General features: G+C 44.0%; 1 protein-coding gene across 4 annotated transcripts in view; it reads left to right on the top strand.

Moving 5' to 3' along the window:
• COL6A5 (collagen type VI alpha 5 chain) overlaps nt 1–24,580 on the top strand; it is a 131,375-nt gene that overhangs the window by 67,429 nt on the left and 39,366 nt on the right. For all 4 annotated transcript variants that reach the window (XM_034662018.1, XM_002927736.4, XM_034662017.1 and 1 more), the window contains exons 11-29: nt 1,699–1,841; nt 2,427–2,519; nt 4,050–4,103; nt 5,899–5,970; nt 6,523–6,549; nt 6,660–6,704; nt 6,794–6,847; nt 8,710–8,772; nt 9,448–9,513; nt 9,963–10,016; nt 13,684–13,719; nt 14,204–14,266; nt 16,346–16,408; nt 17,430–17,492; nt 18,812–18,874; nt 20,342–20,392; nt 20,514–20,549; nt 21,899–21,961; nt 23,236–23,298. In XM_034662018.1, the coding sequence (XP_034517909.1) occupies nt 1,699–1,841; nt 2,427–2,519; nt 4,050–4,103; nt 5,899–5,970; nt 6,523–6,549; nt 6,660–6,704; nt 6,794–6,847; nt 8,710–8,772; nt 9,448–9,513; nt 9,963–10,016; nt 13,684–13,719; nt 14,204–14,266; nt 16,346–16,408; nt 17,430–17,492; nt 18,812–18,874; nt 20,342–20,392; nt 20,514–20,549; nt 21,899–21,961; nt 23,236–23,298 (1,172 nt within the window). The remainder of the gene's footprint in view (nt 1–1,698; nt 1,842–2,426; nt 2,520–4,049; nt 4,104–5,898; nt 5,971–6,522; nt 6,550–6,659; nt 6,705–6,793; nt 6,848–8,709; nt 8,773–9,447; nt 9,514–9,962; nt 10,017–13,683; nt 13,720–14,203; nt 14,267–16,345; nt 16,409–17,429; nt 17,493–18,811; nt 18,875–20,341; nt 20,393–20,513; nt 20,550–21,898; nt 21,962–23,235; nt 23,299–24,580) is intronic.

Here is a 24,580-nt window from a genome sequence, read left to right as displayed (position 1 = left end):
TTAAAAAAAAAAAAAAAAAGACTTCCTGGGTGTAGACCCACGCTGGCTTCTGGGGTTTAGCATCCATAGGCAACCTCTCTGGAGGCCACAGAATTTCCTGCTTGTTTGCTGGGTTGTATCATCATCCTTTCCCACTGTTCTGGGCACATCACATTCCTTAATACGGCCTCTGGAGCTTTCCAGGGCCTGGCTCCCGCTCCCCACTCTGGCCTTCCCTCACTCCTCACACGCAGCATCCCAGGCACACAAAGCCATCCCCTTCTTCCTCCAGCGCACCTCATGCCTTAGACCCCCAGGCCCTCAGTCCTGGCATATGCTTTTCTTCTACATAGAGTTCTCCCCATCGCAGTACCTCCCCAGTCCTTCTCTACCTTCTGTCTCTGGTTCTCTGCTTTGGCCAGCTTCCATTCCCCCTTTGGGATCAGCTCTTCACAGAATCAGTTCCTTAGTTCTTCACAGAACCCTTCCATGACTTTCTAAGGCTGAGTTGGGAGCTTCTGCTTTAGGCTTTCAGTGGACCCTGCCACTCCCTCTTAGGACACTTACCACTCCTCAGAGCAGCCATCTGACTCCTGCCCACCTTTTCCATTGGACTGGACTTCTGTGAAGGGACAAAGTGTGCCTGTCCTATTCATCTTTCATCCCTGGTACAATGATTAATACATAATGGGCTCCTAATAAGCAGAGATTCGTGTAATGAAAGGATAGGTAGAGTAAATGGACTAGGGAGTGAATTAATGAGTGAGTGAGTGAATGAATGAATAAATGGAGTCCTGGCTATGGCCAGGAGTTCACCCTGGGCTTTCCTCAGGCTTGCAGGACCTGGGCCCCCGGGGTATTTGGCCATGGAGATGACTTTGAGAACTATTAATTTACAGTCAGAAAAATTCAGAAAACCTCTGAAGATGAACAATACCCTTTTAAATTTTTATTTTATTTTTATTATTTTTTAATAATAATTTTTTATTATGTTAGTCTCCATACAGTACATCCTGAGTTTTTGATGTAATGTTCCATGATTCATTATTTGCGTATAACACCCAGCGCACCATGCAACATGTGCCCTCCTTACTACCCATCACCAGCCCATCCCAATCCCCCCACCCCCTCCCTTCTGAAGCCCTCAGTTTGTTTCCCAGAGTCCATAGTCTCTCATGGTTCATTCCCCCTTCTGTTTAACCCCCCTTTGTTCTTCCCTTCCTTCTCCTACCGATCTTCCTGCTATTTCCTATGTTCCATAAATGAGTAAAACCATAAAATCGTCTTTCTCTGCTTGACTTATTTCACTTAGCATTATCTCCTCCAGTCCCGTCCATGTTGCTGCAAATGTTGTGTAATCGTTCTTTCTGATAGCTGAGTAATATTCCATTGTATGTATGGACCACAGCTTCTTAATCCAGTCATCTGTTGAAGGGCATTTTTAAAAATTGCTTTCGAATGCCCAAGAATTATATCAAAACTTGATGGTTTTAAGCATCAAGCACAGTTTTCTGCTAGTGTTTTTCTGTTGGGTTTGAAGCCTGAACAAGCAAGCAAGCCTGTGGGTTCTTCATACGTCAAGAGTCCTGCTTTTTCTTACTTTTCCTTTTCCCTCTTCTGATTCTCTGAACACCACTCACCAAGTAGAAACATGACGGGCTTTTCTTCTCTTTCACACGCAACCCCTTTGGTTTCAAATCTCTTACGTTTACTGCCTAGGACTCGATGCTCTGCTGGTGGTGTCCCTAAACACGACTGCCCATGATGAATTCTCCAGCTTTGAATTTGGAAAGGGATTTGATTACAGGACTCACCTGACCATTGGCATGAGAGAGCTGGGCAAGATGCTGTCACAGTACCTGGTGAGTTGTGGAGAAGAAATGCAGTTATTCCAGAGGCCATCAGAACGAAACTGGAATTTTGATGAGTACTTCTGGAGACCCCCTTGCTTGCCCCACTGAATGAAGTACATGGTCTTTAGTAGATGAAAAAGTGTGAAAGACCAGAGCAGCATATTTTCGTTTGCGTGTGTCCCTCCCTCCTTTATCATCTCACCACATGACTGCATGAGGACTGAAAAAAACAACCAGCCCCTAGTCATGCAGAAAAGCTCCCATCAGTTTATGCTGCAGAAATCCCCAGAAAACGGGAGCCTGTCAACGAGAAGCCAACCAGTCTTGTGAAAACTTGGCCTGTGGCCACCTGTGTGGTAGGTGCCCTTTCTACAGAGAGGTCAAGTCCTGGGAGCGGGGATGCTGCGTCGCTGTTGCGAGCCGAGTGCCCCGTCTTCAGTACTAAGTCAAGGAGCACGTCTGATCCTCCGCAGCCCCTCCCCCCCGAGAGAGAGGCCAGCCGTGTAGCTGGTGCCTTATGCTGTCTGTATGAACACAGTGCCTATGCCCTGAAGTTCCTGACCGTTGCTGCTCACTCAGGTTTGCTTTTTCCAGGGAAACATCGCAGAGAAGACTTGCTGCTGCACATTCTGCAAGTGTTCGGGGACTCCAGGTCCTCATGGGTCCCGAGGCCTACCAGCTGCCAAGGTGCCATTCCGTTGTGAAACTCTTTCACCCAGGGTGCCTGGATTTGGTGGGTGGGACCGAGGCCAAGGGGTGCACTTCGCAGCCTTCACTCGATGCTGATGCAATTGCTTCGGGCATTTATTTCGTGCAATTTCTGTGGTGTAGGAGCCAGTTGAGAAGAACTCACTTTTGATACTGCTGCGAAGAATAACTCCCATTTTTCTGATATACCCTTCGTGACATTGCTCCTTGGTTTTGCGGTTTATTCTTTTGCACCTGCTTTAAACAGTTTGAGGAGTGCAAGTGGTGTTAGAAACAGTGGGAAAGGTTGTACTTCAGCAAAGAATGAAATTGAACCGCAAAAAGAGCAAAGCTTTGCAGATTAATAGCCCTTTAAAAAATGAATTCTAGAAGATCAGTTACACAACAATAGCTTAAATAAATATGTCATGGTGTCTTTGTTAATGGAATGCTCTAAGGTGAGGGGACGAATGAACTACAGGTATGTACAACAACACGAATAAGTGTTACAAACACAGTAATGGCCAAAAAAAAAAAAAAAAAAGCAAAACGCAGAAGAATACATATAGTATGATTCCATTTATAAAAAGTTTGAAAGCAGGCAAAACTAACTTATCATGTCTAGGGATGAATGATTCAGTAGTGAAGTCTAAAAAAAGGCAAGAAAGTATTGTCATAAAAGCCAGGAGTATGCTCCCCAGGGTGGGGGTGGGAGTGCTTGGCATGGTGCGGGGGGGCTGCATCTGGGTGCCAGTGATGTCCTGTTGCTTGGCCGGGGTGGTGGCTATATGGACGTTCACTTTATAATAATTAAGCTGTGCCTTTCTATTTTATGTACTTTTATGCACTTTTTCAAATGCACTTTAGATATCATAATTAAACGGAGTCTGGTTTTTTTAAGAGAGCAAATACAATCCTTGCTCATGAGTTCTGCATTGTCCATCCTTGTGGGTACATGGTCTGGGCCTTTTTACCGAGTTACGATGCTTTGTTCAGCACAGTTTCCTCCCTCTTCCCTTTGCCCTGGTCGGTATTAGGGTTACATTCCAAGAGCACAGCCCCCAGGTGCACTGAGCAGACAGCCAGGACCTGTGTTACATGGTGAGGAAGGCAAACCTCTGATTAAATCTTTGCCACAGATAAGCCACAAGGCTGTTAAACCCCACGGGGCAGAGGGAGAGATGATTGCAATTAAAATATGTGTAACTTTGTTGCTGGGAGAGTGCTTCTTCCTTGAACTCTCAGAAAAGCAAAAGGAAATAAAATGATCTCTTTGGAAATGTGATCGATTTGCCTTCTAGAAGAGTTGTGTTAGCCACAGCTGCCCACCACGCAGCCCCTCAGGCACAGGACCCACCCGGATGCCCTGAGCTGCAAAGTGGGCTCCCCAAGTCAGCCTCCGGTAGGAGTCAGGTGTTGTCAGACTCTCCACAGACTCACAGCCACCCCTGCAGACAAGGGAGGGACTTGTCTACAATGCCTAGTGATTGAAGGAAGCTGGCTGAAATGTATTTCCCTCTTTCCTCCCAGGGTTCTCCGGGTCTGAAAGGCAGCAGAGGACACCGGGGAGAGGACGGAGACCCCGTAAGTTTTCCTGATCCTCCCCCGCAACACAAGCAATGATTTTTCTTTTGCATGGACAGCTTTACGTTCCTACAGAAAGGATTTTGTTTATATGGGGGTTTTTGGCGGTTTTGAAAGAAAATGGGTTGCTCCCCCGCCTTTTTTTGGTCTGGATCGTGAGCACTCACCAAATCCACTTTTGAGGGGAAGGAGGCAGCAGGCTCGCCTACATGTTGCCTGGCTTGTTTTTATCAGTGGCAGGGAGTGGGGCATGCTCCTGTCTCCCCTATGCAGGGCAAAGTAGGGCTATCTACTAGCGACGGGCTGGCTGCCTTTGGACCTGGAGCTCAGTGCTTAGGACATGGAAAGGCACAGCCTCATGGTTCCATGCAACACAGAGGTTTTCTAATCTCAGTCATTGACCCTAAGACCAGAACCCTCTCTTGGTTCATCAGTCAAATTATGAGAATAGATTGGAAGGAACTGAAACACTTGAATGGCTCTGTTTGGGGAGGGGAAAGTTCAGGAAGCATCCAGGCTGCATCTCCATCCCATTGGAACCAAGCTAGCTCTCCGTCTGGGCAGCAATGTTTAAAATGAAATTAAATCATGCCTGGGCAGGTATAATTAAAAGCACAGGCTTAGTCGGACAGCCAAGGGCTGACCTGGACAAGAAACCTTAGCAAGACCCTTAACTTCTTGATTCTCAGTCTCCTGATGTATAAACTGATACATTCCTCTTAGACTCTAGTGCTGACCTAGTTTACAAAATGACCGCCAAGGGGAGCGCTCTGACCCGCTCACCAAGGGGAGCGCTCTGACCTGCTCACCACGTACCTGCAGAGGGCTCTTGGAGCCCACCCAGGCAGCACGAAGGGCTTGGAGTGTGGGTGGCTGGCCGTGAGCCCACATCTGGCTGACAGTCCGGTCAATAGGAAGCCACAATGTTTCAGTATCTCTCAGCGATATGTGGCCAGGAGAGAGGTCTCCTGCTTTCCGGGGAATAATCTTCAGAATAAAGAAAGCAAAGCAGGAGGAAGGAAAAATCCCTTCTCCCCTCAGCTACCAGGAAGGATTTATCCAAACCATCAGCACCCTCTTTGCACCCAGATCTGACTGAGCCAGGCACAAGGGACATAAGTGGGTAAAGAGACAGATGGGGGTTCCTGCACTCCAGGAGCACCACATTCCTTTTCTCTTGAGATTCATTTTACTCTAGCATTTACCTGTGTTTAGATATTCCCCGGGAGAAACAGGATTGATGGGAGACGCACACGCCATTGACCTTGAGCACTCTTCCCCTGGTGGGTGGTCTGACTTGGGCCTCTTTCGCCCAGTGGTCCTTTCTGTGAGCAGAAGCACTTCCCAGCTTCGAGTTCTCCTGGCTGTGGCCCGTCCCGTCAACCTTCTGCTCAGCTCCCGTGCCCTAGGACCAGCTTGCTTCAGTACCAGGGCAGCCCTGGGACCTTGGGTACCACGTCAGGGCCAACATGTATTACCGGAGTATTTGAAAGGTGGCTGGAAGATGGAGCGACTTCCAAACCTTTGGCTCTGCTGTCTGCTGAGGACAGTGAAGCAACTGGGCTCCCCCTGCACGTCTGTGTGATCTTGGGTCTGTAAGGAAGCCCTGAAGGTTGATGAGGAAGACCTTTGAATAGAGGGTAAAACCAGAGTTAAATGAACATATTTGTGGACAGACGTGCTTTGTGTGAAGCTCAGAGAGCACCCATGCTCTTGCTTCACCTTAAAAACCAAACTGCTGACAACTTCTGGCAGAAGAGTCACTTTGGATACCTGTTTGGTTGCCTTTTCTTAGGGAAGACGAGGAGACACTGGACCCCCAGGAGATAAAGGGATTGCAGGATGTCCAGGAGAGCAGGGTCAAAAGGTAAGGCTCTGCTGGAAATGTGATTTTGAATTCCCTACATGCTCTGCTTCTCTCCTCCTTCCCTCCCTCCCTCCTTTTCTCTCTTCTATCCCCCCTTTGCCTTCTCCAATTACATGTCAGTGCCCTCACCTGCGGACGCATTCTACTTCTTAAAAATCTCAGTGAGTTCCCAGCATTCATTCGGTGCATCTGTCATCCCTTTGTGGTTAGAGAGCCAGAAGCAATTAAAGAAACGCACAGTTGGGGCGCCTGGGTGGCTCAGTCATTGGGCGTCTGCCTTCGGCCCAGGGTGTGATCCCGAAGTCCTGGGATCGAGCCCCGCACAGGGAGCCTGCTTCTTCCTCTCCCACTCCCCCTGCTTGTGTTCCCCCTCTCGCTGGCTGTCTCTCTCTCTGTCAAATAAATAAATAAAAACCTTAAAAAAAAAAAAAGAAAGAAAGAAATGCGCAGTCACCTTCTTTAGGGAGGCAGCCCCTTCTGGCTCCAATAGTCTGTGAATCCACCTGCTGTCTGTCTTTGATGTGTCAGTGAGAGAGATTTCATCTTTTACAGGGAGCCAAAGGATTTTCTGGAAGTAAGGTACCGTAGTGTCTTCTCAGTCCAATTCGATTTCCCGACGGGATTAGTTTCCCAATAAGCATGTGGCAGAGCCCTCCTCTGACCTGATTGCACTCCCTGTTGTCCCTCAGGGAGAACAAGGAGAGGATGGGATTGACGGACTGGATGGGGAAGAGGTAAGCCATCTTTCAGGTACCATAACATGGTCATGAGGTTGATGTATTTCTCTTTAAATGGGAATTTTGTTTTCCTTGACTTCTTTTAGGGCTTTCATGGACCTCCTGGGGAAAAGGGAGAAAAAGGTGACCCAGGATCTCAGGTAACACTTTCAATACATCAAAGAAGGGGAATTTGGTAACAGAGACAGTCTTAACTGCTGTGGGCCGGTGCTTAGTCGGGAAAAAATTGACAGCTGACTTGACCACAAAATGAAGTTCTGTTACTGCTGAGTAGATGCTACTTTCCTGTTTGGGAGTTTTCAAGAACTGCAGCGAGAAGGAATCAAGGCATGCAAGGTTCTTCTATGGGCATGTTCCTCAGAAGTCTGAAAATGAATGTTTTTTTCCTGTCAGTGGCTTCCATGTTCTCTTTATTGCATCAGAAGAAAAAAAACTAACATAAAAGGCAAGAGAAAAATACAGAATTACTTTGGTGACCTTGCTGAGCGAATCACAGTGAAACATTTTTTATCTTAAATTCATTTCAATACTTACTAATATATGCCTACTTGGTTCCAAGCAGCTCTGTTTTTATGTTCTGATCCATTTATTTATCCAATGTTCTTGAATACCTGGCATGTGCCAAGCACTGAGTTATCTGCTGAAGATTCAGAGATGAACTACGCTGTCCTTGTCCTCAAGGATCCCCGGCCATAGAAAGTCAAATATATAAATAGCTAATGACAGTGCAGAATGTGATTGAGGCCATGTTGTGGGCAACCGCGTGAGAGCCCAGAGAAGGGCACCTAACTCAGCAGGGTAGGGAGAGAGTCCAGGAAGTGTTCCTGGAGGAAATGATCCCAGAGCTGAAGATGATAGGCATTAGCAAGACATGGAGGAAGGGCATTTCAGACAGAGGGAACAACATAAGCAAAGACATGGAGGCTTGGGAGCACTGCAAGAGGAGCATTACAGTACAGGGAGAGGAAGGGGAGGTTCTAGAGGTGGTGGGAAGAGATTGGGAAGGGACTCGTGGGCCATGTGGAGGAATTAGGCTTTTAACCATTAGGCAATCGGGAGTCTTTGAAAGATTTTAAGTACGGAGACCATAATTGAATTTGCATGTCAGAACTATTACTTGGCAGTGGTGTGGAGGGTGTGTCAGATGACATAGATACAAGGCAAAGATGAGAGGCTCTGGAACAATCACGGTGAGAGGTGACGAAGCCTTCAATTAAAGCAATGTCAATGAGAACAGACACAAACATACTAAGGATGCAGCAGGGCCCGGGCTGGAATGAGCAGCTAGGGTGTGGGATTTAAGAAAGTACTCATTCTCGGAGGCATGCAAAGTGTGAGTGTCTCCCTACAGTTTGCACCTTAGGTGACTTGTTTCTCTCACCCTAGTTCTGGCTCCAGGACGTAGGATCTCTAGATCTAGGTGACCAGAGAAGCAGGAAATGAGAAGTCAGTCTAAATGTCTTCAAGAACCCTGGTTTGGACAAGCTGAGCTGGGAACACTTGAGTTTGAGGTGACAAGTAGAATATTCCTGTGAAGGTTTCCAGTGGGCAATTTAATTATAAACCTCAGAAGTTGCTAGACTGGCTGCTATGTCCAATATAATACTCACTACCAATATATGACAATTTAAATTCAAATAGTGAATGTGAAAAATCCCGCTCTTCAGTTGTCCTAGTCACATCTCCACTTATGGCTCGGGGCTACCATATTAGACAATGCAAATAGAGAGGATTTCTATTACTGCAGAAAGTTCTGTCGGATGACACTATGCTAGATATGAGAGTTTTCCCATTGCTCAGCCTCACTATAGATAATCCTGACCATAGGCTTAAAACTGCACTGAGTCCTGCTTGAGAAGTCTGAGGAAACTGGCTGGGAGAGAGAAACGTGGGTCATTTTGTCTGATTGATTTTCTTGCCTCCAAAACACACACTTGACATTTTAATACCATTATAAAACCCTCATACAAGCTAACTCAGAAGCTCATTTTTTTTTTTTCAGGGAAGCCCAGGTTCCAGAGGTCCCCCAGGGGGTTATGGGGAGAAGGGCTTTCCAGGAGATCCTGTAAGTTACTTGGTCTAGTTGGCTCTGAATTGTGTAGTTCCTCCGAGTTCCTCTTTCCTTTCCCTCATATCTTCCGCTAACCTGTAGGCAAAGGCTTGTCTTGGGAGTCGGAGTAGTAGGTGTTAACTGAGACTTAACTGCTTGGGAAGAAATCTGTGTGCATCTGATCTTGGCTGATTATATTGGAAATTTGGAGCTGGGAGCTAAGGTTCCATCATAATCATCCTTAGTGTTACATTGAGACTTTCAAGTTCCTTTTGGGGAGAAATTTCCATAATTTTGCTTATTGGGCTTCTAATCTTACAGATTTCCTATTTGCAGATATGATTAAAAAGGGATCTTATTGCATCTCTAAGAGAATAGCATAAGCATGTTTGGACTAGTGCATCAGTGAAGCTGCCAACACAGAGAAGAGAAAATCATCATGGCTTCAGCAGGCAGTCTTTAGCAAGCGCTGTTATCACTTCCTTTGTCACCAAACCCTCTTCATACTTGGGGAAATATTATTTTCATTTTTTTCAAAAATCTATGGATTTCAAATATGGAGAATTTTCTCTCACCCTTCCTCACTTAACCCAAATTAACTTACTACTCAAATATTATACATGGTATTTGAAAAAAAAAAACAAAACTAATATTTCTTGGCTCTAAAATACTTTTTAAATCTTCCTCTAGGGTAATCCAGGACAAAACAGTAACACCAAAGGACAAAAGGGCTCCAAAGGAGAACAAGGAAGACAAGTAACTGGATCTATTTTACATACACAGAATCTATAGATCTATTTACATATGTATGAGTGACTAATTCTGCTACTGAGCTGAGACTTTCTTAAAGTCTAAATTAATTACTTAGTAAAATATGTAACCCTATAATTGAATAACACCCCTAAGTTCACATTTAGAAGAGCCTTATTTCCTGAAAACAAGACACATCTGTAGTAGGTTGCACTTCCATGGGTAAGATTATTAAGTTTCCAGCAGGTGATATACGGGGAAACTGATCGTTAGCAGTGCATGTTGCTATACCATTTTCCTCTTTAACAGACACAGCGCCAACAGTGTTGATATGCAGAAAGATTCGAGCGTGACACACTAGTTCTGCTGTTTTAATAGTGCATGAGATTTTTCTGCTGATGTAGTTACTCAGAATCTTGTGCCTTATGATCTTGGGGAAACAATTATATTTCTAGGGTAGAACTGGACAGAAAGGGACACCAGGCAATCCTAATTCCAGAGGAAATAGGGTGAGTATTTCCATGAACATTTATTTTCCCTCCTTATCACCTGAAGGTTATTCACAATATTTGCCCTGGCAGAGCTGGCCAGTCCAAAGCTGATACATTGGTACTATTGTCACTGGGGCCAGTTGATGCTGTGAGGGGCTATCATGTGCATTTATAGGGTGTTTCACAGCACCCCTGCTCTCTACTCACTAGATGTCACTAGCTCACTCCCCCCAAGAAGTGACAGGCAAAAATGTCTGCACCTGTTGCCAAATGTCTGGGATGAGCATAGTTGGGGCGGGGCGGGGGGGTGGTGGTGCAAAATCACTCCTTGTTGAGAACCTCTGTGATGACTGTCTCCTTTCCTCGTTCCACCTTCCAGAGCTTTTGAACATCTCTGGAGAGAGTCAGTGCCTTTAACATGAAAGCCCTCCTCCGGTAGCTTAGCGTCTTTGAGCTTCTGTAAGAATATGAATTGGGTAAACATACTCTCTTTCTCTTCAAATGTTGCCAGTGGAAAAGAAGAGTCACAGATAAATTCTTCATGAATGAACCGAAACACTGGTGACTAGGGCCAAGCCTGTGGCAACCTTGAGACCCTAGGGCAACTTTATAGCATCGCATGTGATATCAAGCCTAAAGCAGGGATATTGCATTGCCCCTTCTTTTTAAGGAACAACCAGAAATTACTTTTCTTTTTGTGGACTACTGAAGTGAGAGGTGACATTTCCAACATGTTAGAAACCCTTTGATCAGGCACCTGGGTGGCTCAGTCAGTTAAGCATCTACCTTCAGCTCAGGTGGTGATCTTGGGGTCCTGGGATCAAGCCCAGGGTCAGGCTCACTGCTCTGAGGTGAGCCTGCTTCTCCCTCTGCCTTTGCCCCCGCCCCGCCTCTCATGAATAAATAAATAAAATCTTAAAAAAAAGAAACCCTTTTATCATGCACTCAGAATAGAGATTATAAAAAGACAATAATGTACAGCACCCTAGATTTATTTGGCCCTGAGCTTTGTTCAAGAGGGAACTGAAAATACTTGGCTTCCTTTTCTATTACAGACTTGGAGTCTTCTCATCGCTTTGAAGACTGTGGCTGATTGCCTTTCTCTCTGGAATAGATAGTGGAGAAATGTGTTTTAATTCCTCTTGCCTTTGTTTATCTTGAATCATAGTTCTTAACAGATGAGATCAATGGTCAGATGGCTTAGGCTTCCTGGGGCTTCTGGTAAAAATTCTCTGGGACTTTGCCCTCTTCTCCACACAAGAGAATTAAAATTAACTGGAGGGAGCGGGAGAGCAGCAAGACGCACTACATGCAATAAATTTTAAAGACAAAGAGGTCTTTGTGTTGGTTTAAGAGAAAATACTCTTAGTTTGAGAGAACTTTAGAACTGTCACCATCAATCAAGCACTTTTTGAAAAGAGATGCTTGGCGGGGGGGATTACTACTTAGACAAACCAGCCAATGACTTTCAGTCACTTCGGAGACAGGAGGCTCTCAGCCTCCCTCGCCCATCTTCACCCACATCCCTGCCCAGCTCCTACCTTTGTAACCGCTTTTCTCCTGAATTGAACAAGGCAACGTGAATATAAAACAGCATCAAGCCTTTCTACCTCTTCCCCCACTCTCCAGTGAAAGCCAGAATTCTCTATGAGGGTCAGAGGATTTTAAGTAGATAGACAAATTCCAAGAACACAAGCAAACGTGTAAGACACTGCCTCCTCGGAGACAGAATTCCAACTTATGCAAGTTAACTGTACCAGCTGTTGCCCGAACAGTGGATTGATATGCTGAGAACCAGAGGACTTGAAATGACATTCCAGGCCCCTTGTTTTTGGCCTGCCATGCACAAATGCTTGTAAATAACAGCACGTACACTTCTATAGCGTTGATTTTGTGCCGGGTCCTGATCAGATCACTTCCAAATATTAAATCCTCATAACAAACCTACTAGGTAGATACTGTTATTATATCCATTTTGCAGATGAGAATAATCAAGGACCCTTGGGCAACTTGCAGATAGCAAGTGGCAGAACTGGGGTTTGAACCCAGACCGTCTCACTCCAGAGTCTGGGATCCTAACCTTCTGGCTAAGGCTTATTGCACAATAACTCTGTGCCACACAGGTTTTAAAGGGCCGTGTCAGGTCAAGAGTGCCTGACTTCTAAAGACACATCCCTAACCATTGTGCAGTATTGTCTGATGTGGAATAAATGCTCTTTTACCGTTTTTAATGGAATTAAGACATCACAGGGTAACAGTGGCCTCAACTTCTGTTTGCTATTTCTTCTCTGCTTTCGTATGTCAAGAGCTCTATTAGTCACATCAAGGTACTAAGAGCCGGCAAGGTACAATGGGTAACTTCTCCCAAAGGCATTTGCATTTTGAAAGGAAAGTCCCTGAATGGGGGGCTAGGGGGCAGAACCCCAGTGGAGGAATTCCAATCATTAGCCAACCTGGTAGAGATGAAACTTGGTCAGGTAGTTCATTCGAAGAAACTCCAGAAGGTAGGCAGTTGAAAGAAAACCGATTCTCAAATAATTTCCGTGACTACCTTTCTGAATGCATAAATAGAATTTTTAAAATTTTATTGTTATTTTTACTGTTTTATTTTTTAATTTAAATTCAATTAGCCAACATATAGTACATCATTAGTTTCAGATGTAGTGTTCAATAATTCATACAATTTTTTTTAAAGCCTTTAGGAGGGCACAGGACGTGATGAGCACTGGGTGTTATATAAGACTGATGAATCACTGACCTTGACCTCTGAAACTAATAATACATTATATGTTAATTAATTGAATTTAAATAAAAATAAAAAGTAAAGCCTTGTACCTAAAGTATTCATAGTTGTTTATCACAATACAGAGTAAATTGATGGTCGAGATAGTCCACAGCTCACTCAAGGGGGCAGGGGTGAGGAGCAGTGTGAGGGTACAGATTTTATTGTTGCTGTTTGGGGGAAAGAAGTTAGGAGCTGGGGTCTGACTCATCTGCGTTGATCGCTCTCTGGGAAGGGCAGGGTGTGGTAGAGCAGCCACTAGGGGGAGAGCCTGAGCCGGCAACAAGGAAATCACCTGTGGTTAAGCGCAGACAGATTTCTGGCTTCAGGGATCAGCCCGGCTCTCAGATGAGCATGGCAGTCCCATTGGACCACCACATAGTTAAGCAGACCCCATCAGCCATTTCCTTCCTGTAGAATTCCATGGAAACAAAGCTCAGTGGGCCCATGTGAAGCACTGAATCGAACAATTTTTACTCTCCCCTAAGATACATTCAGGGCCTAGGACAGAGAGATGGACAGGACACAGCTTATGCTCACGTAGGAAGCCTCTGATTAGCAGACAGTACTTAGTGGGATTTGCTGAAGAAGGAAAGACGGAAGACAGGTTCTTGAGAATGATTTGATTCTCCAAACAGCCTCCCGAATAATTGTCAGAGGCTGTTAGACTGGAGCTGACTCTGTAATGACTTTCAGATTGGCTTTCAATCAATCCCCCAAATGTTAGTGTATAATGAAGTGCCCAGTGTGAAAACTTGTCTTTGGAAAGTGCCTCGGGGAAGCCATTTCTGTGAGCTACTCATTACTTATGTCTGTCAGGGAATGAAACAGGCTGGTTTGCCTCTAAAGGACCCTTCATCTGGATACATACACAACACTAACACTTTGCCTTTTCTGTTCCAGGGAAGGGAAGGCCAAAGGGGGCCCCCAGGTGCCTTGGTAAGTACCCCTTACTTCCTGCCCTCTGTGGTAGATGGTTCCAAGGAGAGTCCTCATATGCAGATGGCCCTGGGAACAAATGAGCATTCGATAAGGATGTTGTAGGACATGCAGAGCACTAGACATGGCCCCACCAATGGGGGGAAACACAAGAGTCCGTCAGTTCGGCTGCCAGGAACTGGACAGGCCTGACTGAAGGCAGAACCCCTTCACAGACACCTCCTAGACAAGATGACCTGTTGTCCATTTGACTACTTTTCACACGCGCTGGGAATCAACTGCAGGAGAGTGAACTTCTCTACTAGAGTCAGAAACCACCTAGTGCTCCTCGTTTAGTATGGAAATGAATAAAATTCTAGGCCAAGTAAGGGGTGAGCCAAGATTCAGTCAAAATAGTACCCATGTCCTATATATTATAGTACTAGATAGTATAAAGAGAGAATCTGTGTGGAGAAAGTGTTAACACTGAAAACTCATTCATCAGGGGGAGCCGGGAAATCGTGGACCTGAAGGTACCCAGGGAGCCGACGGATTACAAGGCCCACAGGTATGTTGAAGACTTTCATAAATATTGATAAAGAATGCTGAGTTATCCTAATGGGAAGTCAGTGGGTAGTTCTATATAAAAATAAATAACTGAGAAATGTTTAATCTGCTCCCGCCTTCCTCCATGGACCATGTTTCTAGAATTCTACATTTCCCATCGTGGAGAATGATTTGGCTCCATCAAGCCTGCTCCTATTTTGAATAGAGGAAACGGATGCTCTTGTGCTCACCACTATTGTATCAGCTTATTAGTAATAACGAATTATCAAGACCTTACTATTATATTAGTAATTAATATCAGGATCAACAAATTGGTTTTCCTTAACTGATCCCAGGAAGGAAAGTTAGGAATTGGAAACTGTTCTTTAACTCATCTAAAGCTAATTCACAGGGGGTGAGTGTGCTTTTGGAATATTACTGATAGGGCCTTACATGAGCCATTTTCTTGGTCATATCATTACTGATAAGAGCATTGAAGTCAGGACGTCACTGTCTCTCCTTCACGTTGGAAACTGTTCTTTAACTCATCTAAAGCTAATTCACAGGGGGTGAGTGTGCTTTTGGAATATTACTGATAGGGCCTTACATGAGCCATTTTTTCTTGGTCATATCATTACTGATAAGAGCATTGAAGTCAGGACGTCACTGTCTCTCCTTCACGTTGGAAACTGTTCTTTAACTCATCTAAAGCTAATTCACAGGGGGTGAGTGTGCTTTTGGAATATTACTGATAGGGCCTTACATGAGCCATTTTTTCTTGGTCATATCATTACTGATAAGAGCATTGAAGTCAGGACGTCACTGTCTCTCCTTCACGTTGGAAACTGTTCTTTAACTCATCTAAAGCTAATTCACAGGGGGTGAGTGTGCTTTTGGAATATTACTGATAGGGCCTTACATGAGCCATTTTTTCTTGGTCATATCATTACTGATAAGAGCATTGAAGTCAGGACGTCACTGTCTCTCCTTCACGTTGGAAACTGTTCTTTAACTCATCTAAAGCTAATTCACAGGGGGTGAGTGTGCTTTTGGAATATTACTGATAGGGCCTTACATGAGCCATTTTTTCTTGGTCATATCATTACTGATAAGAGCATTGAAGTCAGGACGTCACTGTCTCTCCTTCACGTTGGAAAGATGCTGGGGTCATCCCTAGATAATGGCTTCGTAACACATGAAATATTTAGTTACCTTATGGAGCCCACTTTAAGCCAGAACTTGTCTGGAAGGTGTGCATAGACCCAAGACCTTCTCAAGAGTTCATTTTTCTTTTAGGAAGTTTCCGATGATTCACACTAAGGTAGAATTTGGTATTCTCTTGAGGGTCCCGGGGTCCCTGAACCAAGCCACCAGCTAGCAAATCCTTTAGATTGAGTAACCATGGGATCAGTCTAGATCTATCCCCAGGCTTTGTAGGGAGAGGGGTGACATTACCTCAGCCACTCCAGGGTCCCTTTGATACTTAGGGAGTGAACCAAGGCTAGTCCGGTGGGTGCGACCGCCATTCGCACTGGGCAGCTGGGGCCATGTTATAGCTGTCGCTTTGGTAGTGGGAAACTTGAGCAGCGCTTCTAGTTGTTTCTTCTGTGTGAGAGATCTGTATGTGTATTGTATGGTAAATAAAGTGCGCATACATGTATTTGATGGTAAACATAGTAGAAAATATGCTTATACTCCTCTGCTAAAACGTCCTTTTGTACGAGCTTGAAACCACTTTGCTCTCTCTTACACATTGATGAGGAGTGTTCTGGCCCAGGGAACCCGCCCTAACAAAAGAATCCATCTGACTGTTGTTTATGTCTTACTTCCTTCTTCTAAGGGTTTTATTTCTCCCTTTGGTCTCCCTTTCATTTCTCCCTGTCTGAGGGGGATGAAGGTCGTAGACCCAGGCAGGGGTTCCTTGATAAGATCTGTATGTACCACAGGGTCTGGGCCTCCCCTCCATTCCTACTGTAGGGTATGTTTAACCTCAGAGTTAAAAGGCTACTTGAAGGGTTGGAATAGTGTTTTTCTGTGGACGTGTTTCCAAAGTATGTTTTCGTTGCTTCATTGTACTATGTTTCTTTTGTTACCACAAAAGGGGTTAAATGGAATTCCCGGCAGGAAAGGAGAGAAGGGAAGCGAAGGGCATAAAGGACCTCAGGTGAGTGACTCAGGAACCTTAGAGTCAGCAGTCTCCTGGGACACCATTTCTTCTTACTTCAAACACATCTTCCCATATAGTTTATTTTCTGTGATCTACATATGGCGTATTTTATTTTTCAATTAACTTGGGACAGAATTGGGGCAGAAAACTGGGGACAGGTTTTTATCACAGCTCCTATTCCTTGCACATCTCTTAAGTCCTCCTCTCTCTCCTTCACTGGGGTTTTACTGGAAAGGTGCAGACCCATCCCATCAGCCTGAAGAAGCCATTTGGAAGAATACAAATCCTGCTGACCTGTGGGCATTTCGAAACCCAATACACTGTCCTGGTTTTCTGACTTTTAAAAATCTATCTGTGCCACGTATATCTCCATTGATGGTAGATATTTGAAATTGACTCTGCAAAGATCCCTCGCTACCCAAATTGATCCGATTCCTCAGCTCAGCTTTGAATTCACCGTCTGAATCTATTTGGTACCTGAGTTTCTGACAGTGGGTAATAAGAGTTGGGATGGCGAGGGATTCCTATGAAAAATGTTCTGAATCTGTTCAGTCCTTCAGCTCTGGCAGCAGGAGCTCAGAAGGCAAGGAATATGTGCGTTTGCCCCGTTATTGTCCTAACATGTTTGTGGAAGACACTTTTGTCCATTCGCAGATTGGGACTGAAACACATTCTGCTCTGGATATGTGCATGGTACAGTGCACGCAAATGGCAACATTTCGTTCTCACAGAATCAGTACAGCAAATCTGCTGCATTTAGAACTAACATTTATCATGCCAAGGACACCTTTTCTATTTCTCACTAAGGCCCCACACGGACCAGGGGTATCCCTGCAGATGACAATACCCCGCGGGCCCGCTTGGCATGCAGATGTCTCTCTGCCCTGGGTGGCTGGGTCTCTTGTTAAGGAGGCAGCAAGGAGCTGTTGGAAATGACATGAAGAAAAGCAAAACTAATCTAATGGGTTTTCTAAGAATTGCTACAGGGCCAACATATATGTCTTACAATTTCATTCAGGGCTCTTCTGGGCCAGTGGGAGCTAAAGGGAACGTTGGAAGTCCTGGGCCTTCAGGGAAAAAAGTAAGTGGTATCTCTTTAAGATGTCAAATACGGAGAAAAAAGTACCTCCCTTCTTTTCTTGATTTCCACGTTAATTCCTCACATGATCCAGGCACCATCAACCACCCACCGGCTTTCTGCTGATACATTCTTTTCCTCCCATTGAGCAAAGAATTTCTAACTGCTTATCTCATCCCTGAAACTGCCCCATTTCACTAAGAGAGACACAGTGATCTCACACACCATGAAACAACTCTGAAAAATTTCTTCACCTTCCCGATGTCCTGAATGCATGAGGGTGCATGATGGCAGAGTCCGGCAGGGGGGTGTGGGGTGTGGGGTGTCCAGACTCAAATCTGTTTGTGCCCACAGTTCTCTAATTCACCCTACTGTCTCTGAAGTGGCTCTGTGGAGACTGTCTGACCGCAGACTATTGGCCCATTCAGAATCCCACTCCCCTCCTTCAGACCTTTCAGGGGCTCCCTGCTCTGGGGCCAGCTTCGTGGGCCTGGCTCAGAAGGGCCCCATGTTTGGTTTAATGCCCTGCTGTCACCATCTTGGAAGTCTCAGTATTTTAGGATGGGGCCTATGCTTTTCTTTTGCACTGAGCCCCATGAATTATGCAGCTGGTCTTAATTTCCCTGTGGCTCTTAGGAATATCTCCAAACTTTAAAGTAGCTTAGAAGGCCCTCTGACCCTGATTAGTTCTGAGGCTTCAGAGCTCTTCTCCCTCCTGCACGCCTGCCCCAGGCTTCTTGCCAATGCCTTCCCTCTACCCAGATCATCCTCATTCCTCCTGCCATCCTTCTTCTGGCTCACATAACTCAGCCGTCAAGCCTCAGCACCCCTGCTCCTTTCCTTCAGGCAGCCCGCCTCCCTAGCCCCACCAAACCCAGTTTAGATTCCCCTCTCCTTCACTGCCATAGCCCCCTGAGTTGATAATTGCCTGTCTAATTGTCTCTCTTTCCAACCAGACTATTTTTGGTGAGGCCAGGATCACATCTATCTTGTTCAACAGTTTATTTTCCAGGACAGTAGATACTTGTTGGATGGGCAAACACATCAGCCAGTGAATCAACTTTCCCTGGAGTAGATTTTCCACTTTGCCTTCTCCTTCAGTCCTTTCATCACATGGGGAAAGCAGTGCTTGTGCCCAGCCTTGGGCTGTGCTGCTGTTTTCTGCTCATCTTCGGGAAGATCATTACTGGTTTCCTACACCCCATCTCCTTGCTGAGCATTGAACCCTCACTGAGAGGCTTGACTCTCCCCATCTCAACTTCCTATGGTGGGAGCCAAGTTTGATTTTACTGATCTGAAGCTCTTCTTGTCTCACTCACTAGGGAGAACCTGGAATTCTTGGAGATCCAGGGCCAATGGGGCAAGCTGGACAGAGAGGAAGACAGGTATGCCATTTTAGGACCCTTACCTTTCCATTGCTCCAAGTGCTCAGTTCTGTGGTAAAGAGAAAGGGACTGACGCCATCAGCCTAAGCGGCTGGGGTATTGAAAGGTATTTTAGGACCTCCTAGGAAGGTGCAGGGACATACTCCCACCCCTGTAGCTCTCATTCTATAGCTAGTCTGTCTGTTCAACCAAGGGGAAACAGCCAGAGGGAAAGGGGGCATGCAGAGAGGATAATGGATAAGTTACAGCAGGACATTTCAATATTTCCACAACCAGTATGGCCGTATAGACAGATGGCAGTTGAAAAACAGCACTACCCATTTCTCTCCCTGTCTTGCAGAACTCTAGGGCAACAATAGGAAGAGGGGAGTAGAGCCAAGAAATAAGCCATCTGTTCTAGTGGTTCTGGCCATACCAGCGTCTCTGTCGATGGAGCAGCCAATATAGGAAACATGTTTTCATTTCTTTTCAAAAATAATGTTTATTATAAATGTTATGTGTAGATATTATAGAAAATTTACCAAGCATAAAAGATGGGAAATAGGGAAGAAAAATTACCCATAATCTCACTATTTTTAAATATATATTATTAACATCCTGGAGATAACCAAAAAAAATTACTCAATTTTCCTCTCTTACCGGTGTATCATGAGCATATTTCCATGTCATTCCATTTTCCCCTAAATTATTTTTAATAGCTTCAAAATATTCTGCTGAACGTGTACACCTTAGTTCATTTGACCAATCTCTTGTTATTGAATACCTGACTTTTTTTCAATTTTTTACTGTCATAAACAGTACAGCAATGAACATTCTTGTATCTAACTAAATTTTTAGACAAAACCATAATTTCTATGTAGAAATTTCTAGAAGTAGCATAACTGGTTCAAGGAATATATGTTTATTTAAGTAAGGCTTTGAACTCTTTTGCAAAGTGCCCTCAGGAATATTCAAATGATATATGCACCGGTGTGTTACGCAGGAGAATGCATGCTTCAGGCCATCCACACCCACAGTGGGATTTATCACTTTCTTTTTTGATCCTTACCAAATTTATGAACAAAAAATAGCATCTCATTACTGTTTCAGATTGCATTTCCTTGGTTACAAGTGAGGAGGACATTTTTCCATATGTCTATCAGCCGTTAGCAATTCTTTGGGGAAATTCTTCGGCCATGTCCTTTGAATCAGCTCCTCATATTCCAGACAAGTAAGAGCCGCTGACTCCCTTGGTCCTGACTGACCACCCCTCTGCCTCCAGCAGTGTTTGCAGAGCAGAGCTGGCCATAGTACCAGGGCACATAGCAGGAAGTGCGGAAAACCCAGCAATGTGCCTGTCCCCAGAGTTCAAGGTCACTGATAAGGCCCCCTCCACCTGGAAGTCCCCAGTGCTTCTCTCCTGCTACGAGTATAGATTGCAATTACGTTTCACTTTTGAGAAATTAAAATGAACTGGTGTGTTCACAGGGAGATTACGGCATCCCAGGCTATGGTCCTATGGGACGAAAAGGAATAAAGGTAAATACGAAAAGCAATTATTTCTTTAATTGGCAAAACAAACCTAAATAATATAAGAAGAAATGATCATACTGCAGAAGTGGTCTGTTGGTTTATTTATGTTCTCTGCTGCAAATTGTAGGGCCCAAGAGGATTCCCTGGAGATATGGGGCAAAAGGTACTGTGCACATGACCTTGTTTTGAAATTACCATGATCTTAATTCTCTACTTGAGAATTAAGGTTAAAGAAAAAAAGCAAAAAAGCAGGGTAATTGTTTTGCCAGGGCTTCATGAATAAAGGACCATACTTAACTACTATGGATCTTTAAACTGGAAAAGACTGTCCTGTCCTTTGTTGCCTGATATCCCTGGTCTTGAAACTCTCCCTCTAGACATCCTCTCAGGTCTAGTCCTTCTGTCTTCTTGATTTCTCTGCCTCAGGAATCTCTTTTCAAACTCTTGGCTTCTATTCTTGGTGTTTGCTATCATTGCGGCCTTCACTGCCCCTCACCTGGAAGGTGACAACATTCTCCTCATGGTCTCCATTTCCTCCTCCCTTCTTTGGTTAGTCCCAAACACCACTGTCACTTGGTGTCTTCCACAGCGTAACCTACTCATGTTCCTCTCCTGAGCAAACAGTTTCCAGAATTCCTCATTACCTCCCAGATTGAAATCCACTCTGGGCTCCACCACCAGACACACCTTCCATTTCAGTCTGAGCATTTCCTGTTATGTCTGTTCTTGTACACTGGAATTCTGGGATAAGATTTCTTTCTTTCTTTTTTTTTTTTAAGTGTCCTGTCCAGAATAGTGTCTTCCAATAGTTGGTGCTCAAATTAAAATACAAAATATGGATTCCGAAAAATTGAATGTCCAAGCAAATCAAATCAACTACAGGAAAACAGCCAATTTTTGAATCCTCTTGAAAGTGCTTTTAATGGATAAACTACCAGAAGAGATTCTTTCCTTAGCTTGAGAAGGGTGCAAGAGGGAACTACATAAATAACTATTAGGACAAGAGTTCTCCTTGTAGAAGACCAATTTTCTAATTTACTGATAAAGGGAGAAAATTAGCGTATTTCAGTTTAGGGATAAATGTGAAATTAGTTTTTTTGATAAATAGGTGCTAAAATTCATTTCCTACCAAGGTCAGAGTAAATTTTTTTTTTTTACCTTCAGCTTTTTCAGAAATGATTCATGAATTTAGGAAGTAATTAATTATTTAGTATTTTCTATAGTTAATACTCCATATGTTTTCCCTGATTTTCAAGCATTTTTTCCTTTAGATATTTTTAATAACTGATTGGGTAGCCATTGCCTTGTTATTTATGCATAAATATTTGTATTCTTAGAAAATGGAAAATAGTTTGGGAAATATTTAGTTCCAAGCAACAGGAGAAGGTGACATTTAATGTTTAATATATAGTATAGTTATAAGATCAGTTAGGTTTTAGATTAGAGAGAATTATTTTTATTCTTTCATAGCAAATATTTTAGTATATTGATTTCTTATATCTAAATCTTTAGGGTGCTGTTGGTGATCCTGGAATTCCTGGGGGTCCTGGACCCAAAGGATTTAGGGGATTAACAGTAAGTGGCCTATAATTCCAGAAATAATAAATGTTTCTTTGGAAGACTCTGCCTTTTATGTTGTAGTAATAAATGTGGATTATTGATCTAACACAAGGGCATCTGAAGGGCCACTCCCTGGCTGTGTGACCTTCATCACACCTTTTCAGGGTCTCTATTTCTAAAACATGAGACTTGAACTTGACACCAAAGATTACTTTCAGCTCTAAAATTCTATGGTTCCATGAATCTGAACTATTTTAAAGATTTATAGATTGATAACTGGCTGTTCCAAGAAATGTCAGTGCCTTTCAGTATTTTCTAAGGTACATATTAAAGCCCAGAATATTAACCCTGAGTGGAAATGCAGCTGACATCTTCCCACTCTGTCCCTGAGAGTTTTCTGACAATTCCACTACCCATAACCAAGGTCATCTAGGGCATTCATTTTAAGGAAGGCTGTTGAGATCTTCTAATTAGCCAAGTGTAGAGTAAAATGTTATAGTTTTTTAAAAACAAAACGCTGAGACAAGCATCTTTTCATTTTGAAGTGTGAGTGTAATATCAGTGGTCATTATCAGCATGAAAGAGATGCAATTCAACAGATAGTTTCCATCTGGCTGGATAAATTTCATTAACCTCCGTATCCATCACCTTGAAGTATGGGAATGACACAGTCACCCATGTCCTCTTATGTATGTGGAGAATTATTTTTTGTATTTGATCCTTTGCAGATGGGAGGTTTTTAATTAGATCTCTGTGTGCCCTAGTATATTTGCTTTTTTCTTTTTCTTTCTTTCTTTCTTTTTTTTTTAGCACCAATCCTAGTTTATGACTAATTTAGATTCAAATGCACAGCCAGTGCCAGAGCAAAGTATGTCACTAAATGGAGAGGCTAAGAGGAAAATGGAGGTTTTCCAGTGTTTAAGAATGGCTATTTATATTATAAGTAAGGAATTTACTTGACTTGAATTAATAGTTGCTTTCTCTAAAACATTTTGGTGGGGGCGGGGGGCGCCTGGGTGGCTCAGTAGGCTAAGTGTCTGACTCTTGATTTTAGCTCAGGTCATGATCTCAGGTCATGGGTTCAAGACCCACATCGGGCTTGCGCTCAGCCTGGAGTCTGCTTGAGAGTCTCTCTCTTCCTCTCATTCTGCCCCTCTCCCCACTCACACGCTCTCTAAATAAATAAATAAAATGTTAAAAAAAATGTTTTTAATTATAAAGTCTCACTAAAACTGAGGTAGTTTTCCTGGATAGACTGTGTAGAAACTAAAGCATGTTCCTATCTGCAGCGCACTGTAGGCCTGAAAGGTGAAGAGGGACTGCCAGGACCCCCAGGCCCTCCTGGACGGAGAGTAAGTATACCATTAGAACCAAGTAGCCTGTACTAGTTTCTAGGATGTTCCCTGGAAGGGGCACAGATTTTAAAGTCAGAGCACTGGGTTCAAGTCCAAACTCTGCTTCTTGTTGGCTGTGCCCTTGGGTGTGTGCCCTGCTCTCTCGGTTTACTTCTAAAATGGAGACGACATATCCTATCCTACCACCGCAAAAAGTAGCAGTGAGGACCAGATTCTCAAATGTGAGCACTCCTTGTGAATGATAAAATTCAGTGCAAATATTACCTGTTCTTTTTTACTAAAGTTTAAAAATAGGAATGGGAATGCGTAAGCTTCGTAAAGGTGGCCTGTCCAAGTTCCAGCACGCAAGACAAGTTGATAGTTTCCTAAATCACTGTTGTTGCCTTCCCATCTTCAAAATATGGACTCCAGATAGATTTGGAAATATAACAGCAGCTTCCCACTATGCTTCCACTGCAAGAGAAATGTCACCTCTGGAAGCATTCCCAGGCAGAGTCAGGCACCTCTCCCAGTGATGAAACATCCATATCTCTATTTTAGTGCCTCTCCTGTTATCATAATGATTTATTTACACATCTCTCTCTCCTGATGAGCATAGTCAGGTAAGAACTACACGTTGCCAGCACCTGGGTTTGTGTAGGAGGCACAGGAAGCATTATGTACAGAGTGGAAAAACAGCTTATCTTGTTCTGTGCACTCTGTTTTGTGACTACCTGGAGGAGTTCTTTAACTTGGGACCCCGTAGAGAAAACAAAAGCATGGATGTTTTGTGGATGAAAATACAATGAGAGTCAACTGGCTGTAAAGGATACTCTATCTAATACAGGATACGTTAAGGATACGTTAAGGAACTGGTGAATATGTAGTCCCCTGGGTGAGACTCTAGTCTCTGAGTCATACTGATCTGGTCTGGATTTGTCTCCTTTCCAGATTCTGGAGCTCTTATATGGGGGGTCCCACATCTTCCCAGCCTTGTGCTTGGCCCTGCCGGTCCACTGGAACATGGTGTCACTGTCCCGGGCTTGCTGGTCTACCAGAACATGGCTTCTCTGTCTTGGGCCTGCTGGTCTGCTAGAATCAGATCAGCTTCTTTGTCTTTGGCTCTCAGTCCTCAGCCTCAGAACTTGCTCGAAGTTCTTCTCTAACTTGGTCCTTTAGGACAGACACTCTGGAGCTCTGATCCTCTGTAAGATGTGGGCCGCCTGCTCTTATTATTAGCCAGAAACTGCTCCTCTCTCCGTTTAAATGGCTGTGCATTCTTTCCTGTCTTGTGCCATAA

Source organism: Ailuropoda melanoleuca, chromosome 6, assembly GCF_002007445.2.
Source record: "Ailuropoda melanoleuca isolate Jingjing chromosome 6, ASM200744v2, whole genome shotgun sequence".
NCBI classification, from domain to species: Eukaryota; Metazoa; Chordata; class Mammalia; order Carnivora; family Ursidae; genus Ailuropoda; species Ailuropoda melanoleuca.
Note: the sequence above shows the minus strand (reverse complement) of the source record. Positions and strands in the feature narration are given on the sequence as shown.